We start from the raw sequence: 20,489 nt of genomic DNA, 5'->3' as shown, positions 1-20,489 counted from the left end.
AGTAGTGTGCGTGCTGGACGCAGGGTGGGGAAGCCACAGAGCAACCTAGTCAATAGAAAGGAAACACGATTTTCCAGCGAAGTGGCAATGCACATTTATCAAGTGTGCTGAGCCAATGTACAGAGGCACGTTAACTTTCAAATACACCTGAAGTTGAGACAGAAACTTCCCTGGCAGTACCAGGTGGATCCCATAGGCTACAGACTCTTCGGCACCAGTGCTGGGTTTCACCAAGGGCAGCTGCAGGACTGCAAGTCAGGGGTCCTGCACAGGGCCACTTCGTAGGGGCTCTTGTCCAACATGTAAAAACCCCAGCATTAGGGAGTTATGCAAATACCAGAGCGTGTAAGTAGCAGATTTAATATATATATAAATATGTGTGTGTATATATGGACACATGCATTTATACACTATAGTATATATAAAAAATTGAATTTACCATAGTAACAATTCTAACTTTTCAGAATAAAAGGAGCCAGCTGAAACCACAGTAAGATGACTACAAGCGTTACATCACTTCAGAGTTCACCAGGGGTTGCCATATTCATTCTAAGTTCCAAAGAGCATTTTCAGCAGAACAGTTCAGGGTGACTCTGTACCCACGGGAACTAGTACAGCTTCAGTGTAAACCCAGAAATCAGACTGCAGTCCCAGATGCGCCTGGGAGAGGCCAAGGTTCTGCCTGCCATCTGGATGCAGCTGTACATGTTCAGAGAACAACCATACTTGGGAAACTGCTATATATGTGTATATATACGTATGTATACACACAACACTGAAAGTGTTTTGGAAAAGCCCTCAAAACACAAAAAATACGGAAGGAAAATGTCTAAGTACCTGAAGAGCATAAGCTTTAAATAAATCTTCCACATTCTTCAATTTCATACTTATTACCCAAAGACTATTACACCATTTAGCTTTTCAGTAGCAGAGAATTAGATGAAACAAACAACTGGCAAAAACTTGCACAACTGGCTACAGCAGGCACTACTTTGTCTTCCTTTCTAGCCTCCACAGCTACATATTCTGCCACTCCAAGTTTTGACAGATCAAGCATCTTACAAGGAGGCTAATAAAAATTGCCTCCAAATTTTCCTGTTCATGGCTAACCGTGGCCTTCCTCAAGCTGGACTAGTTTTGTGGCTGAGACGAGTGCCTAATGAAACATGAAAGCAAAGCTCAGGATTCGTTAAGCCTCATCTGTAATAAGGTGACAGGCCTCCTGCTGCTCCACTTACACACCTAAACCTTTGCCTCCCTTGTTGGCTCTTTGATCATCCTTAAGTCTTTGATGAAAAATGTGAAATGAGTTGACAATGCCTATTACCCAGTTGCTTTCAGTTTTGTTTTAAAAAGCATTGGCTATTTTCTTGCCTTGAAGCACTGATGTAATCTAACCAAGCAGTCTGTGGAAAGAACTACTACTGTTCATGTCTTACTTGGAATTCAGTATGTACTGGCAGCACTAAATACATTTTCATCGAGCTCCCCAAGAATCAGAAAGAAAAAAAAATTAAAAGAGCCTTCAATAATAAAGTCTGAGCATAAAGCAGACGACGCATCTTTGCCAGCTTCTGAAGAGTGAAACACATGTGGAGAGCACCTCAATTTCATGCTGAATCCTAGAGGCACCACCAGCAATCTCATGGCTTCCACAGCCAGCTGATAGCAGTGGGCACAGCTGAGGGCTCACTCACTAACAAAGAACAAAGCTGAGCAAAATTGCTTTAATCAGACACCTCGTGACCAACAAGCAAACAAACTTGTTTGTCAGAAACATCTGCTACATCTAAGAGATGGAGCAGTGGGCTAGCTGCCCATTCTTTCCAGTGTCAGAATACATGTCACCTGATTAATAATACTGGTTGTAGGATTACAAAATAAAATTATTTAAGTAACATTTCCTGATCAAGATTAATTATCTGTACTACACCAGCCTCTGGCAAAATCTTGTCATAAAATATCAATTACAACTAATTGAATTCTCCATAAAGATGAATTTAATTGAGGAAGAGAGCAAGACAGATTTTAATACCATCTCATTTTCAGGTGTAACAATGCTCCAGTGATTGGCTAGGAAAAAAAATTCAGAGGTGAATGAAATGTGACACAATTTCTTTAGGAAAAAATGCTTACATTAAAGGGTCATAAATTGGGTTCATTTTATGCATTTGCTCTCTAACATATCAGCCCAAAATCAAAAAAGGCCAAAGAGCATACAAATAACATCAAAAAAAGAAAAACAACTCCTCTAATGGGTATGGAAACAAAAGCACTTGCTTGAAACACTAGAAATTAGAAAGGGACATATTTTTCCTGAAAAATATTGTGTACAAACTTTCCCTTTAATATGGCAAGTAAACACAACTGTAGGAAGAAACGGTCTTTGGTTATTTGAAATTTCAGCTCCCCAGCTTGTTTAGTTAACAATAATAACTAAACAGCTAATAATAATAATAACTAAACAGCTAATTATTTTCAAATTTTCTAAAATCTCATCCTCAACTTTTAATGTTTTACCTTGGTCATTTCTGTAAAATATGAATGTTGCTGTTTTCCCTTTATTGCCGATAAAGACATCAGCTGAGCACGGAGAAGGAAGCCAGACTAATCAGGATCTTTGAAAACTCCCACCCTTATTAGCATCTTTAGTTACTAGAAGCTGTCTTTAACGAGTACCCAAATGTTTGCTATACACTAAGCATGCAGACCAAAATATATTAGCTGTCTTAGCTACTCTTTCCTTCTGAGCCTGCAGCGTTCTGTTGTGAAAAACAGAAATAACTCCCTCTTAGCGAGTCCCTCCCACCCCCAGGAAGGTCCCCAAGGTCTCTTTTAAGGGTCAGCAAAGGAACATCTCTATGTTACAGGGTGGCAACTGAACAGCAGCAGCACTGAGTCATGGAAAGGCAACTAGCAGCAGAGAGCGGGAGGTGAATTTGATCCAGACGTAGCCAGGAAAAACTCTCACTGAGGTCATCAGATGTTGTTTCTCCTTGTGGACTGACTCGATGAAGTTCTGCCTCCTCTTTCTCTATCCATTTTTTGCCAGCTCATCAGAAGCAGCCCCGGCAAGCACCGAGCTCACTACCTGGCACGGCCAGCTAAGCCGGCACCAGGACCTCCTTTCAGAAAGGAGGGCAGAGTGTCCTTCACCAAGCACCAAAGGACAGTGGCGTGTGTGTGTGTGTGGTGGTGGTGGAATAAAAGTCAAGCTTCTGTTCAGCTGAGTCACATTAAGCTATCGCTGGTGCGGATGAGTCAAAGTTCCAGCACAGCTGTGCTCCCAGGCTCCCCACCCAGGACTGAGCAACCGCTGTGCACATTTTGTGAAATGAAAAGAAAATGTGAAACGGACCTGCACATGGGAGAAAAGGTTTGTAAAGCCAAATGCCCTGTAAATACAGGTCTGGTACCCCTAATTGAATCATGATAATTAATTCAGTTGAGGCAGAAGAGTAAACCAAGAATTTCTGCTGCTCTGACAGCAGGAACATCTATCTAGCAGTTCTGCGATCAGTTCATGCTTTATTTTTGAAAGTCCACTAGATATCACCTATGGATTAGTCTCCCGCCATAATCTACTGGAGCCTAGGAGAAGAATTGCCATCTATTTGCCTTGCTCTCATACCGCTTTCTACATAACCATCTGCCATCTGCCAGTCGGATGTACAATGTCCCATTGGGCCGTTCGTACATCCTTGAACTCGCGCACCTGCCCTGCAAAACGTTCTGCATTAGAACCTGAGAAAGGTAGAGGCAGACCAAACATCACAAGCAAACTATGTATTGATGATAATAATTATAAAATACATAACCAGCACTGACTGCAGGGCACGCCGGCGTCTGTACCCACTTCGTCATTTCACGTGATCAAACACTTCCCCAGGTCCAGCGTCAACAGCATGCGAGCAAAAGCAAATATAGATGGCCTCCTCCTTCGCTTTCATCTCCAGCCTCCCGAGATAAAATCAGCCGGTTTGTAATGATGAACTTGCCGAGCGAGCTGGGAGGCGCTGGCCTGCATTGCCGCTCCCTCTAGCCACCAGCCCAGGAACTGGGAAACAGTCGAAAATCCCAGCGCCACTGGCAGCCCCGCCACAGCCCAGCTGGGAAGGCCTCGCATGGCGCACGGCGTGTTTCGGGGGTACATTTGCTGGGACCTCCCTGCTCCGTCTCAGTCTTTGAGGGGAAGAGGACTCTGTCCCGCGTTTCAAAACAGTCACTTTGGCAAATGAACATCCTGCCGGGGCAATGCCAGCACTGCTGCCCGTAGGCCCCACGGCACACAGAGCCTCCTCAAGCAACGGCTGCTGAGGAGCCACGTCCCTACCGCTTGGACAATGACCTCTACGAGCCACCTGAAACGCGACCTCAGTGCTGTTCCGTTCTGCCAGCAGATTGCACTCTGCCATCCCTAGGCACCTCTCCAGTAAGGGGCTTCCTTGGCCATAAACTAAACACGCAATTCAAATTCATCATGAACCTTGAGTTACTTGAAATTGTGACAATCCATATTCCATTTCTTAGCTGCAGGAACGTGGAAGGAAAATTTTAAACGCTTGATTTCAGTCACGCTTAAGATCTACATCCTACATTTTTCAGGGGATTATTTTCTTCTCCTCACGTTACACAATATTTCGCTTCAGCTAGAGTTTTTTTACAGTCTGCTTTGGGAGGAGAGTCCCTAATTCATCACAGTTGAACTGGGGGGTTTTTGCTCCATCTAGCGGTGCACAAAACCCCACCAGGCAAGCACGAAGTGTGCGCACTGCACTGCGCTGAATGACTTTCCTGCCACCACTTACAGAGAGAAAATAATACATGTGCAGAAAATAGCAGCAAGCCAGTAGCTGCTCTGCAAAACTATAGTCTCACCTACCGATTTTAAGCAAAACCACCCAGAAAAATTTAAGAACTGAGTATGTTTGCGAAGGAGAACTACACATTGCAGAAGAAAAACAAAATAGCCTGATCCTACTAGGTAAAAGGGCCTAAAGGTGCCAAAGCAGAAATTCCCCAGCTCTGTTCCCCCAGAGCAGCAGCTTTTTTTCAGTCCTTTGAACTCCTGAATGAAGATACTTGGTCTACAAAAACACGAAAAATTCCACCTCTACTTCACCTTCCATACTAGAATGCACAATAAAACAGTTTTTAGTCTTCATAGAAACAGTACAAAATCATCTAGGAATCAGGAGAAGGACATTTTTCTACTGTTAACTTCCTCAGTTTTATAATAATGTGCAGCATTTAGGTCATCTACTTTCAAACTCCAGTTAACTAAAAAAGAACCCCTACTAGGCTCTACTGCTAAATCCTGAGATTCACAGCATGTTTTATTTAGCCACCCATGATTTATTTAAATAGGAAGATGTTTACTTCTGCATTTCTGACTTTCACTGCATCAGAGAAGGTCAGCTTCTCTATTTGTTCCACAATGAGTAAATGCCATGATACTATGGATACCAACTCAAATTATGCCAGCAACTTATAATGATCCTATTTTCCCTTAATTGGAAAACTACCAGATAGAAACCAACCAATGATAGTGTCCCTGTTACAGCTAATAACACTGATCAGTCTTTGACTTCATTTTCTCCTGAGACACATTGTTAGCTACAAACCACGTTCAGGATAATCAGCTGCTGTATCTTCAAGGCAAAAGGGCTGGCACCTAGAGTTGGTGGGTTTAATTTTCACATTTAAATAGTAGTCATTCTTCTTTGTTTTCCTCTACAGAATTATATAAAAGATACTCATTGAAAGACTGGACGAACCCTATCCTATGGAAGAGGTTAATTGCGGTGCTTCAGTTCAGTCACCAAGTAAAGAGAGTTAATTACTGTTTACATTTGGGAGGGAGATGCAAGCAAGTCAAAATATCAGAAATTCTTACTGTTTCTATCTTTGGGAAGCAACTCTGAGAAACTCATAATTATAGCAGTAGAAGACCAAAATCAAAAGCAACATTCAAACATTTCAATGTTTTACCCTGCCCAGTAAACATCGCAGCACTTTCAGGGATATAATAAACTGCAATAACCCTACTACACAATTTTTGCACATGTAATTTTCAAATTTTAGAGTGGAAATGAAACTGCTTCATCTATATTGTAATGCCAAGTGATTGAGAAACACATGAAACTAAGAAGCAGTCAATACCAAATTACAGAAGCAGCTATGTATTGCTGACAGCCTGCAGTAAGAATAAAGAATGTAGACAAACTTGCAAAATCACGAAGGCAGATCAGCCTTCTGCAAGCGTATTCTTCCTTATGCCTTGGACACTTCACAGTCATACCTAAGGCAAGTGCAAGGAAACATTTAACAGGAAGGATAGAAACAGTAAATCAAATGTAACTGAAAAGCAAATGACCTGTATTCTGTTTTTTATATGGATTTCTTCAGGGTCATAAAAAAACACATTATACAGGACGAGGATGAGCCTCACGCTACCTCTGCAGTTCTTCCCTCCTTGATCCTGATGATTCTCCTTTTATCCCATCCTCAAAGCCACATATAACTGCAAATAAATAACAGCTTTTCACCCTGTATCCAGCCATCCCTGCCTTTACAGGAGCCCCAGATGCTTTGGAGTATATTTTAACTCATGATAGTGACAACATTCACTTAAGAGCCTTCCCCCAACCCCAATCAGTTTTTCTTTCTTGTGAGCTTCAGGCTAGTAAAAGCCACTTCATAGAAATTCTGTTTCCTGGTACATCTGCTTGGGCTGTTTAGGTTTGGAAGACCCAACCAGTAGAAATCCTCCAGTTATTTTTGTGCCACAACATGTGTCTGGAAAGATGTAATCAACAAAGTTCCTTGTGGGCAACGGTAACTTGGACTCTGTTCTTAAGACACCCGTGGACACGTTCATGTTTATCTGGTTGTAGTTACAGGGCTCTTCAATTACAAGCTCATTCCTTTGTTGACGATCTTGTTCACAGCTTAGAGAAAAATATTTTCATCGATTAGGTAACAGAAGTACATGAGTAATCATCTTGCACTTTTGCTAATGCTTAATACAAGACTTTCACAAACACAGGCAAACAAAATTAGAAAACAGACCTCAAAGAAGCTTAGAAATGTTGTAATCACTCCTAGCTAGAGCATCTGCTGTAAGAACATAAATGTGCTGGTTCCTCAGAATGATCAAAAGGCAAAGAAACAATGGTTAATCTCTATATAGCAACATTCATAAAGTGCCACATTGGTATTTGCCCAACCTTGAAACAAACTTCTAGGACTGTCTGCAGCAAACCCACACAATACAGACTCTGTGAAGGAGCTCCTTCCCACCCCGTGTTCTCAACATCTGGGGGAGAAGTGTATCACACGACCATGTACATACCATAACAAAACTCACAGTACACTTAAAGATTTCTGGTACTGTTTATTTTAGTTCAAAATAAACTGTGCATTTTATGTGTTTGCTTACAGTTCGCGTGTGTTTTAAATACTGGACACAAGGAAGAGAGCTGTAGAAAAGCACGGAGAGGAGATTACCAAGCATCGATGGCAAAAATTTACGGCTGGGCCGTTCTGAATAACTCACACTTGACATGAGTCAGAATCCTACGGCATCCATGCAAATGTCAGTCCCATACACACCAGTAAGAGAGGAGAGATGGATTATACAGATGTAGCACTGACTGCACACTTAGCGACCCCGAGCTTCTCTGTTATCTTGAAGATGGACTACTAGACCCCGAGGGTGGACAGCAGAACTGGTGCAGAACATTATCTTCCCTGCCAAGGAAGAGGGGGGCAAGAAAGAAAAAAGACAGAGGAACAGAATCATAGGGAACAGCATTAGGAAAATCAAGCTTGAGATTTTTTTGGGGTGTTTTTAAATCCATGAATAGTGTAACTTGTTTGCAAGAACCACCCAATTAACCCACTTCAATCTCAGAGGCAGGACTTTCAATACAGTGAAGAACAACTAAATGAGCCTAAGCCAACACTTTGAGTCAAACTCTGAGGCAAAAGCCATTTTTAAAGGGCAATTTCTGTTTTTCCCCTAAAAAAAAATTACATTAAGTAGTTATATACATAGCCAGCCTAATGTGGCTATGGCTCCTTTGTTTTTAACATGTTTAAAAAAAACTTTCCACAGGTATTTTCATTGCCCATATTCCACTGAAAATGCAGAACAGGTTCATTTCCCCTTCTGCTGGTAACTGACATACAGAAATATTGACAATTAACAGATCTGCACGTCACACACACACCCCCCACCCCCCTTCTTGTCAAGTAGAAGGAAGAACTTTGTTTCCATGCAGAGTTGCCAGCATCATGAATGGTGCTACAAACCAGAAGGCACAAAGGCAATTAAAGAAGCAGTTTGGAATACCTACATCTGTAATGCTATAACGTGCTTTATGGTGGGTGGAGGAAGGGATGCTGGCTTAAAAGGAAGCTTGCACGAGGTCACTTCTTTACTAGTAACACAGCCACGAGTGGTCATTTCCTTTAAACTAAATAACAAGCTAAAGGAGGAGGATGGAAAGGAACACAATGAAGGAAGAAAAACAAGAAAATCCAAAATCAAATAGTAAATTTCATGATATTCTGCCAAGTTCTGACTGTTTGAAAACAGTTTGCTGTGTAGGAACACAATTCACCATTTTTGCATTGCTAGATCATGTAGGCATCAAGTGGAAAATTACAAGTATTACTATAATTATGCCAGCTTTCCTTTGCCATAGGGTTTGAGCACAGATGCCTTATATAATCATCTGAACCTCACACTGACTTAGCACAGAGCACACGACTTGGTCTGAGTTTGGATCTGGTTTGCTTTCTGTATCTGCATATTGCATCTTTGTTGCAATATGCTGGCTCATCTGAGCTGTGTTGCTTTCACTTCTTTGCCCCATTTGAAAAAAACATTTTCCAGCTTTTAAATCTCTGCATATTATAAAAAGAGGTTACAGTGCTTAAATGTGGCAACTTATATAGCTAGGCGATTGCTGTTCAGCTAGAAATGAGATTCCTATTCAACATTTTTCTTGGTAGAAAACTTCAAAAAATAGTCATATCAATAGTACAAAGGATTCTGAAGACACTCCTGCAGCTACAGTTTCACCTGTGACTAATCATTGACTGGGAAACTACCACAGGACTGAGGTGTCTGCTGTGTAGCGTGGGATGTCTTTACAGATGCATGTGTAAAGGATGTGAAATATTTATGTGTCTGAGCCTGGGAAACAGTATAGTGCTCATTAGTGGGAAAGCGTAAACCACAGCTGCAAAGAACCAAATTTTTCTGTTAACAGGTATTTTTCACTTTCAGGAATCTAAGCAAAAAGTTCCCAATTTTCCCTGACCGTACCTAGCGTGCAAGAATTCCCACCGTGCTCTTGAAAAAAAGTATGAAAAACCAGACCACTCAAATACAATATAGAAGCATCTGTCAGCTAGATATCATTTTATGTTAAGCTTCTGTGTTAACCAGTTATGGTAACAAAATAGCTACAATGCCTACCAGCGGCTCAGACAAAAAGAAATAGCACAACCAATCCTTCTATGGTCTTCCACACAGTGGTTTGTTGCACGTAAGCCAACATTACCTGGTGAAACAAAGATTCCACATTAAAATTTCACAGAAGTACATTATTTTCAGAATAATGTTTTTTACCTCCCAGAGGTGCTGATTAAACATTAAGCAGGTAGAGACTGCAAGAAAACGATGGGATTTCTTTGGTACTATAACATCCTTTGCATTATCTTTTTGTTTTCACAGGTATCACTGGGGAAAAAAAAAGAAAAGAAAAAAAAATCTCTAGCTTCACGATTTTGAAAATGGTCTTTGGACGTAAGGGCATCTATTTTGGTATTAGAAGGATGGAAGGTAAAGTGGAAGGAGAAAGAACTGACTGACAGGCAACGTTTCATGCAAATCAGAACAAGGAAATCATAGTTATGAATAGACACATCAGATGAAAAAATGCTTAGATACTAGTGGTAAGGAAATCTGTCCACAGTTGTAGTTGCATGTATCAGCCTAAAACATACCCATAGAAAGCCTACAGGTATGGATACGATTTTACATTCCCAAGCGTGGGCAGTCTTCTACATTGTATCTTCCTGCCTGGAGCCCTTCCTACAGCTGCTCCTGCCATAGCACTCACCACACAAAAGCCTGAAGAGCTGACGGCTACAGCAGCGTTAGGGCTATGAGGCATTAGAAACCAACCCAACCAACACATCCCCACCCCCCCCAATTTACAGCAGAGTAGGATGCCTTCTCCAGGGGTGTGCTGGTGAACTATCCTCAGACTGTAAATGAGCCCTGCATGTTTGGGAATGGTGTAAAAAGATGAGTAACTTGAAGGTTCAACTGATGTACTCCAAGTCTAAAACGGTCAGGTGCACAAGTGTGTTACGTTGTTAGTATCAGGCACCTAGCAGCTACACAGATAGGCTGGAGTACTAACCGAAGTCTGGTTAGAAAGATGTGTTTAGAAAATGTGGGGAACAGACCGTTCCTCAAACGAGAAACAGATAATTACATGTACTTTCTCTGAACGCCATTACACCTCTGGGCTTTGCTTTGTGCCTGTTCTCGCTGCAAGGCCACTGAGATAACGCGGGCCGGAACAGCAAGAGGCTCAGAAACTGCAGTTGCAAGATCCAGGCCCTTTTGGAAGCCTCTCCATGGTGGACCACCATCTCCTTGACTTTGCCCTTCACACCAGGCAATAAAACCTGGATTGAAACAATCACTAACAAACACAGAGCACCTCATGGAATTTGCAGCTTTGACCTAGAGTACATTGTTTTTAAGGCTCAAAAAGAACAAATGCAGGAGACACATAGGCTAACTGGAACATACAGAGACCAGTAACTAGCTGCAAGTACATTATATGCTTAGGCTGCCTCAGACGACTTCTTATAATAGGAGAATGCAAGATAAATTGTATTATTTCTGTCTATTTTGAACGTTGTAAAATGAGCAAGCAAGGGATTACCGCAATAGCTGCAGTTATTAAAAATGCATTATTTCCCTATTAACAATTCAAAACAGATGCCAAAAATCGTCTTGACTAGAAATAAAACTGCCGGAGTGAATAAAACATCCAGCAATTAGCTAACAGCAAATCAAAGATGTTCCAGATCTCACTGTAGTGCATTCATTAATTGCTTCTTTCAGAGCAAATTTAATTTTTAATTCTGGGCTACAAAATTAATCCCTCTGTGTATTTTCTAAATAAAGCCTCAAACCCAAAGTTAGACTGAAGCATCCATTTCTGTTAGTTTTGCTTCTAATGATTTCTATTTATAACTTGATAAATGGTAAGAGTTAAAGTTAAATGTAATGCTGTTAAATGTATGTGGAAATTTAAAGCCCACTCCTGTTGGTGTTCTAGCAGTTGAATTTTACCCACAGCAGTAGGATCCCTACAGATAGGTCCGTCACAAAACCAGGTGCATCATTTGTACTCAACTAAGAGATTACAGCTGTAGTGACGTCAAGTTGCAACAATCAGTTTGGATACAACAGCTTCAGAAATTTAACTCATGGGTAAACCAAGCAAATTCCTGACATGCGGAAAACTACCCTCTCCTAGAAGAGGCTGGCTGCACCTCTTCCATACTCTCCTGGTAAGGAGCTGAAGCCGGCACCAGCCTGAGACTTCTGTTCTTCGAGTGAACAGCCCCTGTTGCCTCAGCCTCTCCTCCCCTGCCCTGTACTCTGGCCCCAGGGCACCTTGGTGGCCCTTTGCTGGACTCGCCCCAGTGTCCCAATGCCTTTCAGAAAGTCGGACGCGGCAGCGGAGGTTTCGCAGGTGACGGGAGGGAGGAAAGGCCTCGCTCAGCCTGCTGACCGCTCGGCTCACGCAGCCCCAGGGGTGCTGGCCACTGCTGCATCGACACCTTCTGCAAAACTCATTTTACAACCCGGTCACTGGGGTGTTGGGCTGGGGGAGGAGGCAAGGGGAGAACAAGGGCATGTCTTAATCCCTGACCTCCCTTATCTAATGCACAACAAAGCCGGAGGCCAGCGCCGGCCACACGCTGGTGGCAGACCAGGGCTGACCAGCCAGCGAGGGGTGAGGAAGATGGGGAGCGTGTGAAGTTGCCTGGCAGCCGGTGACTGACCCATTGATTGCTCCATTACTGTTAGGTATGGGAAGCACTAAAATATTCATGGATTGGTGGAAGTTCCCATATCTCCACCGGCTGTAGCTGAGTTATGGCTACGTACGTACACACAGTTGGAGAGTTGGAGACCTAAACTTCCTTGAGAGCAGAGTTGATGACGAGTTCCTGCACATCCCCCAATCCTTAAACAAAAGCTGAAGGTCTTGTGGCGTGTGTGTGGGCATCATCCAATTCTGTGTGTCGTTTTATACATTAGTACTCTAAACACTGTTCTTGCTTTACAGATCCAGCCACATTTAGGGCAGGTTTTTTGTGGGTTTTTTTTTTTTTTTTTTTCTGCACAAAGACAGAAAGACAAAAGCAGCTAGAGAAGTTTAGGATTTTTTAACTACAAAGTTATGCTGCTCTAAGTTTTAATTCCAGAAGCAATACTACCGATAAAAATAATAACCTACATGGAGCAAAACACTCAAACATTCAAGAAACAACGGGTTTTCCCATCAACATCCCTATAGGAAGATCTTTAGTAAGTCTTTAAAATGAAAGCATTATAAACTAAGGACAAAGGAAAACCAAAGGCCTCATGAAAAAGCAAGCGGAGAATCTAACAGTGTTCAGGTGCTGCTCCTCACCAAAGGTGTACCAAGTTGTCTTACAACTCAACTATGGATTTGCTACCACCAAATAAAACTAAGAGCTCTGATGGGATAAAAAAAATCAAACATACAAACAAATGCTGTCATGTAAAACAAAAGGATGAATCCAAACATGCATGGTTAGAGATAACTAAGACATGAAACATTCAAATCAGAAATATGTTTATGCATTTACAGATTTAGGATTCATTGGTTTTGTCTCTCCTTATTACTGGTACGAAATGATTTGATTTTTCAGCACCAGACTTCCAATATTTTGATATTAATATTATTCATGAGCTGGCAATATCACTAAGTTAATCACTAATAGTAAAACTAAAAATTAAAGACAGTTTTTTTCATGACATGCACACTTTCTTCATGGTTTTCATATTTCTAATTACTTAGATTAGCTGTCCTTTGATGCTTCTATGACTTAAACACTAGCACTGAGAATGAATTGTACTAAAATGCCTAACTACTGTTCTCTGTATTTGGTCGAAGAAAACTTGGAAAACAGATAGTAAAGACAACTATGTTAAATGAAGCATTATTAGCTGGAAAACAGGATTTTAAAAATATATTTAGGGCAGTTTCTGCTTGGCATCAAGGTCCTGCAACTTTTTAAAGCCGCCTTGCTTCCATTCAAATCAAAAGGCAGTGCTGAGACTTTTGCAGGTCCATGACTTTAACCTTTAGTGGGCCAAAATACATGGCTTGCTTCACATACTGTCACGAAATAGGGGTTTAAAAAGTGTTGCTCAGAATGACATCGCTACCCTACATAAATTATAAAAGCATTTCAGTATGTTTGTTTGTGAGAACTAAACTCACAACTAGCTTCTTCCTACCTTTCAGAGAGTCTAGGGGGATGTGCCTCTTAAAGCACATGAAATCATTTTAATGTATAATTCAAGAGTGCCTGAGAGAAGTGAATGAGAACTATCCTATGATTAAAAATGTTTGATATGATTTTTTATTTTTTTTTCTTTTAGAACTTAAACTACAATTCCTTTTCTTTCATCAAATTGTAACATTAGATCTCTCTTCAAAAATAAAAAGTGGGTGGACCATATCTACTCTTACCTGTACTCTGAGTGTGTGGCAGGGACAGCTAGCTGGGTATGGTACAATGGAGCTGGACAGCAAAACTGGTGCAGAGTATTTAAAGACCTACGACACAAGGAAAAACACAAAGTCAAAACACCAAGTGTTTAGAACGGGGCTTTTTAGGGAAAAAGCAGGTGCTAATAGGTATATCTGAAACTCATAATAACTTTGAATGAAATTTGACGTACAGCTGTCAGTTCTGAATCCCAGGAAATAAGGAGGGAAACAGCCCCATGGTTTAAATATACACATCAAGAATGACAGTGATGAACTGTTGCAATGAAGAATCAAAGTTTTGTTGCAAGATTGAGATAAAACGCCAATTTAAGACTTTGGTTTTGCCTTGCCATGCGAAACTGAGGCAAAAGCTAAACATTGAGGGTTAAAATCCCTGTGCAAATGAAGCTTCAGACTTGCAATTTACTCTGCACCAGTCAAGCTGTTTCTTTGTTAATGGAATTACAAACACAGTGCTTACATGAGAGGAGGAATAATGTGATGAACATGGACACAAGCTTTCTTCAAGCCCAGCAATTATAAATATATTGCAATATGCCACTTGTAAATTTGAAAGAATCCAAGTTTCACCCAAGTTTTAAACAACATTCCAAAATGTGCAATACTAATTTAATTGCTGTAGTTTGTTTAAAGCATGGAAAAAGAAAAAAAGCTTTACAACACAAAAAGATATTCTGCACCCTAGATCATTACATTTATATTGTTTCACTGAACACAAAGAAGGGTTGCAAAACAAGGCAAGGTATTGCATCTGAAGTAAAGCTTAGAAAAATCTTTAAGCAACACACACAGTACAGTTCTCAGCATTTTTGATGTTTGTGCCAGGGAACACTAAACAAGGTTTAGCACAGTAAGTCCTCCATGATAAAATCACCTAATCAAGCTTCTTAAGACACAGTATCCTTCTAGGAAATCATAACAATATCAATCAATATTTCCTGGCTCTTAGAGTGTGCACATATGGAAGAAGTAGCCATTAAATTGAAAATCCTCTTTTAACTTGTAAACGTCCAAACTGACTATTAATAGAGAATGTGTGTATGTGTACATACATGCAAGTTTCTCCCCACCCCCCCTTTGGCTTGGCATCTTGAAAAATGTTTCAGAAGATTGATTTTGATTCTTCCACACCCCTGAGGCTTTTAAATGAATCCTGTGAGGTCACTTTCTTATGAGATCAAACAGAGTGGTTAAGCAAAAGAAGTCAGGCTTTGTTCAGAAAGGAGTCTGTTACTAATCCTTTTTAAAAAACCCTGCAAGGTCAGCCTGTTCTGATTTCTGCTGCCAACTGTGTGTCAGCAACTGCATGGCCAAGACGAGTTAGATTTTCTGTCTGAAGATAGCAACTGATGGTAGCTCCTATAAAGTACTGGAGCTTGTGGAAACAGAAGCACAACACAATTCAGTCACCAGGCATATTGCCATCATGGGACATACCCTGCTAACACCTCGTAGCACACAAGTACTAATTGGTGGCACCTTCAAACTACTTGGAAGGATGGACTGAACAATTCTAAAGAAAGATGGACAATGTTACTGAACGCACTGATGGACCATGATAAAAGCGGTTAGAACACACAAAAGCTGTATTTTCTGACATGAAAAACATACAATATTCACAACAAGTTGCTCCACACAATTCACAGAACCAGGGTGGCACATTGTAAGTGTGCATTGCACAATAGTCTCACATTGAGTAGGGAAACTGATCACAGTGGCGAAATCACTGCTTCCTGCTTTGTGAACACCTAATTTTTTTCAGTAGAAGCAAAAGGAGGAAATTAGTATGAGAGTGTCCCATATTCCCTTCCCACCACTTTTTTTTGCTGTACAAACCTGTCTATTCTCAGCAATAGTACACCTCTTCTTCAGGGAATAAACCAGTAAACAGATGAAAGAAGCTGTCTGGATTCAGTTCTGCTCAACAAAGCGTTTCAAACAGAGCTTGCTCCTGACTACTCCAAAAAGAATCTGCCCATAAGGCTCCATAAATCTGTCCTATCCCAACTTTACTACGTCAAAAAAAAAAAAAAAATTCTAAACAAAGAAGAAAGTTCTCCCTATAATCTCTTTGCTCATCTGCAGTTAAGGTTAATACTCACCTATCACACTGGTTAGGAGCTCAACAGCTTTGAGTTTCTTTTCGAAGGCGCAGTAGAAATGCAAAAGTCCAGCCACCTTGATAGCAAATAAGAAGTGCCAAAGTTTTGTCAAGTAGTAAGTACGCTGGCACTCTGTGCATCGTAAGTGCAGGTATGGAGTAGATAAAACAGATGACAATGTTCAACTACAGGCTTGTAATTAAGTTACCACATGTCATTGCTGTGTTCTAAAAAGAACATCTCAGATGTTCAACAGACATTCAATACATCAGGTTGGATTTCAGCCAATGTTTAGGGTGTTGAAAGATACGCTCTTTGTCCAACTAGTTACAGAAACAAACATGAGGTTTAGACTCTGCTCCAAATATTACAAATGAGGGACATCTTGACTCTGTGTTTTGGTTCCTCTAGATTCCCACTGACTGATGCCCAATCAGCCTGACAAATGATGAGGCTCAGGCTTTGCTGCCTCTGTCATAGCATACTAATTTTACCCAAAGCAAATCTACCTTCTGCTGGTGCAATCTAAGATCCATATGTGGCATCTTGTATCTTCAATCAACTGCTAAAATAGGTTCCATTCATTTACTCCTTATCACAAAAAGGTCAAGATTCAAATGCCTTTTTTTGTATTTGGGTTTTTTTTTTGTTTGTTTGGTTTTTAACTAGATTTTTTGATCACTCTTCAACACAAGTTTGCATTCAAAAAATCGGTTTGCTAAGTTGTAACACTTGAAGCCATACATCAGAAGAAATATATTTAAATAATTTGGAGAAGTAATCGCTTCCCCTGTTCACAGTACCCTAGATACTTGGGCCTATTAAGTTTAGTTTCTACCTCTCTAATCTATGGTCTTCAAAAGATGATATAAGGTTATAAATAGACCGCAGCAACTTCAGCACTGACACCAGACAAATGACTAAAATGATGAACGCTACTTCCAGTAATTTCAACTTCTAAAACATGACCACAACACCCCAGTGGACATGGAAGCTTTGCAATTTCCCTGCTTCCAGGCCAGGTTTCTTCCAGCTCCCCAAGTACTGACAGGTAACCGCTTGTCAATTTTAAAGGAAAGTCCTTTGGAAAACAGACTAGTTAAACAGAAAAACAGAACCAAACCTAAAACAAAACCATGAAATCACACCTCCCTCAGGATACCAACATAACGGGAAAAATCCAGCTATAAAGTATGTATGCAGACCCAAAGTAGGTATACCTGTTCCTCTCACTTCTGTATAAGTTCCATTATGTTTGCCATTAGAAACCACTCGTTTTAACATTTTCCTGTGCCTCAGTGAACAGAAATTACCATTCTTTTTATTCTTTCAGTACTAGAGCCTTGCTTAGGTATACAAAGAAACAGATCACTGATCATCGCATAAAGCTACAACTGGTTTTGTTGCTTTGTTGCGGTTTTTTTTCTCTCATTTTCTCTTACAATCACCCACAAGCCTCTCAAACTCAGTAGACTATTTTCTCAATATTGGTTTTAAAACCACCTGGGAGAGCAGAATCCTAGGCTATTAACTTGGAATTACTTTTGCTTTAACAGACTATCCTCTTACTGTTTTCAAAATGTGCCCTTAGTAGGCTGGTAACCACCTCCTGCTCCTGGTAGCAGGGCAGCACTGTGGGCTGTAGCACGAACCACATCCATCCAGTCAAGTGCCGAGAGCCTGGAGAGAGCATGTCCTTCTAACTCCGAGTAGCACACGGCATTTAGTACAGCATACGCTATCCAACCCTTTTTTTAATTTGGCTCGTTTAATTTTCAGCATGTGTAAACCTGTGAGTAAGCTGAGGGCATTATTAAATCAACACTTAGAACTTCTTCCTAACAAGATTATTCGATATCAGACAGAAGAGACTGAAAAACTGTTGTCTCACAGGCACTCAGTAAAAGTGTATTGGTACAGGACCACAGCTGAAAGAAATGCTGCCTTTTTATAAAGTTAACAACGTGGCTGATTAAAGCATTCTACCAGGTACATTTGCTCACCGTAACTGCTGTATTTATCTGCAGCCTTATTACTTCACACACTCCTCCTCCTCCTCTTTGTATGAAATAACAATCTGTTCACCTCCGTCTGCCAATATTCTTCCTTTTTCTTCTGGTACATTTTTCCATGAGGTACTGTGCTCCAACAAGTACGTGCGAGCACTAGGAAAAATTTATACCAGCACAGCCTACTATACTGCCTCAGGCACCCTGTATACCTGGTGCTAGTTAACACATACCTTTTTTACAAATAGCTTGTAAATATCTGAAGTGGCAGACAAGTCCATCCCCTGTATAAGCCCATTCACTTCAATGTCATTTGGGGCGGCTAAGAATGAGGTTTGATTGGATTCATGCCCACAAGCTAATAAAGGGACTACTTCCATTTCTCGGTATTTTATCCTGATGAAGAACAACATTATTTTATAAGCTGAATTTTTTTTTCTTCACATCAATCCAGAGTTAGGGATATAGCTGAGATTAGAAAAGACTATAGTTAAAACTAGTGAAGTCTGTCCTGTTCTCATTTAATAAATGTAACCATTTATTTAATGAGAAATAAAACTTGAGATATAATCAAACTGACCTCCAAATACGTGACAAACAGCAATCGTAACAATACGGACGTGTATCGACTCCATCTAGAAGTTCGCTTATTACCATGTTTATTAAGATGCCAGAAAGGCTTTTAGAATCAGCTGGCTGAGCCTACAAGACCACTTGCTTTTTGGAAACTCACCCCAGCAGAGCAGAGAGCAGAGCGCTGGGCACGCGTCCGCCAAGAGGTGATTTAGCAGATGATCCACTCACATTTGCAAGGACCAATCCCTCCTGCTCTGATAACAAGGATATTCCTTTCAATACTCGCGTCTTCACCCAACATACACGGGATAGCATGATTCTGAAGTAGCAGTGAAAAAAATTTTCTTTTTTTCTATGTGATTCATCCCACTTTATGTCCATCAGCCTGGAGCCAATTATGGCAAGGAGAGGCTGTGGTGGCATATAGCAATTTTTTCAGGGTGTTGATCTTCATTACAGTTTTTCCCCTACACACTTTTTTGAGTGGTAACTGTGCAAAATTAAATGCTGGTCTGGCATTTAGAGTTGCATATGTAAACACCTTACAGTTCACAGGCACGTGGCAGTTTGTCACACACTATAGAAGACTGCAACTAATACCTTTATTCCTATCGTTTTCCTTCAAACAAGACTGTTTTCTGTACACAGCTTCTTAGACACCAAATCCCTGCGTATCAAGGATGCTCAATAAAATCTGCAGTTCTAAGACATTGGCACATGTAGGCTGGAGTATAGACCACTGAATTTTTCTCAAGAATACATATAACTTGGTCATCAAAATGATTAAGTATCAGCATTTGTACATGTTGCAGTATAAATACGAACCGATAGGTTCTTGTTTTGAATAATACCACCCTTTCTTGTATTTCCAACTCAAGCGTCCAAAACTGGGTTTATCACAAAAATGATTAGGTACACTTTCACTACCCTCTCCTCCATTAAAAGGGCCTTAAAATAATTGCCTTCTCTCGGGAGAATAAAGCCAGTACAGTCACAGCACACTAAACAAGAAACATCAGTTATTTTTGTTCCATCCTAGAACACAATCCTTATTGACATAATTATTTTAAAAATAATTATTATAAACTTATCTGCTTTCACAAAAATGAAGTACTAGCCTACTTAAATAGGCAAGAGGTGATTCTTTTGCATCCTAGCCAATGCACAGTTTGTAAGCAGCCTCCAGTACTGGGTTAGCTGTAACTAGGGTGAATTTAATTAAGATTGCTAATATGTAGACACTTATAATTAGGAACATTTATTTCCCTCTTGCATAAGTCTTACTATAAAACCATCTATTCTGAAGGGTGATGTACAATAATTTACAGTACACATGAATGCACTTGTATCATTTGTGCTTACGAGTCACTTTCAAAATCTATAGAAAAAAATCCACACAGACCAAAAGCAGAAATAAAGAGCAGCAGAAAGACGTGAAGCTGCATATGACAGAAGGAAAAAAAAAAATCTTTTAGATTAAATCATAAAATTGATGGTTTCACTGAATCTTTTCTATATTTTCCACATCAATAAATTGGTTCCCAGATTTTCTCAAGAAACTACAACTCGCATTAGAAAATCAGCCAAATTTATAACTTCACAACGCAATAATCATAGTAAAACCAAATCTAAATAGTGACATCTATACATATTGGATTTGAAGCTCATGAAAGAGGAAAAATACAAATGGACAAAGAATGAAATTACACAGATATAGCATAGGAGATTTACAGCAAGGTAAATCCTATTTATTAAAACAATGGTCCAAAGACATATGTTCTATTCAATGCAGCATCTGGGAAAACACTTTTGCTAATCCTAGTAGTCTGAAATTGTTGTTTAGGTTGGTTTTTTTAGAATGGCAACAACCTAGCTTTTTACATTTTAAGATGTAAAAAAGATACGTTTTATTTTTTAAAAAGGCAAAA

General features: G+C 40.3%; 1 protein-coding gene across 8 annotated transcripts in view; it reads right to left on the bottom strand.

Moving 5' to 3' along the window:
* The window catches only part of IQSEC1 (IQ motif and Sec7 domain ArfGEF 1), a 349,414-nt gene that overhangs the window by 166,770 nt on the left and 162,155 nt on the right, over positions 1–20,489 (bottom strand). For 6 of the 8 annotated variants that reach the window (XM_027789355.2, XM_027789356.2, XM_027789350.2 and 3 more), the window contains one exon: positions 13,833–13,919. The exons of the other annotated variants lie outside the window; for them this stretch is intronic. In XM_027789355.2, the coding sequence (XP_027645156.1) occupies positions 13,833–13,919 (87 nt within the window). The remainder of the gene's footprint in view (positions 1–13,832; positions 13,920–20,489) is intronic. 8 annotated transcript variants of the gene reach the window in all.

Source organism: Falco peregrinus, chromosome 5 (assembly GCF_023634155.1).
Source record: "Falco peregrinus isolate bFalPer1 chromosome 5, bFalPer1.pri, whole genome shotgun sequence".
NCBI lineage: Eukaryota > Metazoa > Chordata > Aves > Falconiformes > Falconidae > Falco > Falco peregrinus.
This window is presented reverse-complemented; position numbering and strand designations above follow the sequence as displayed.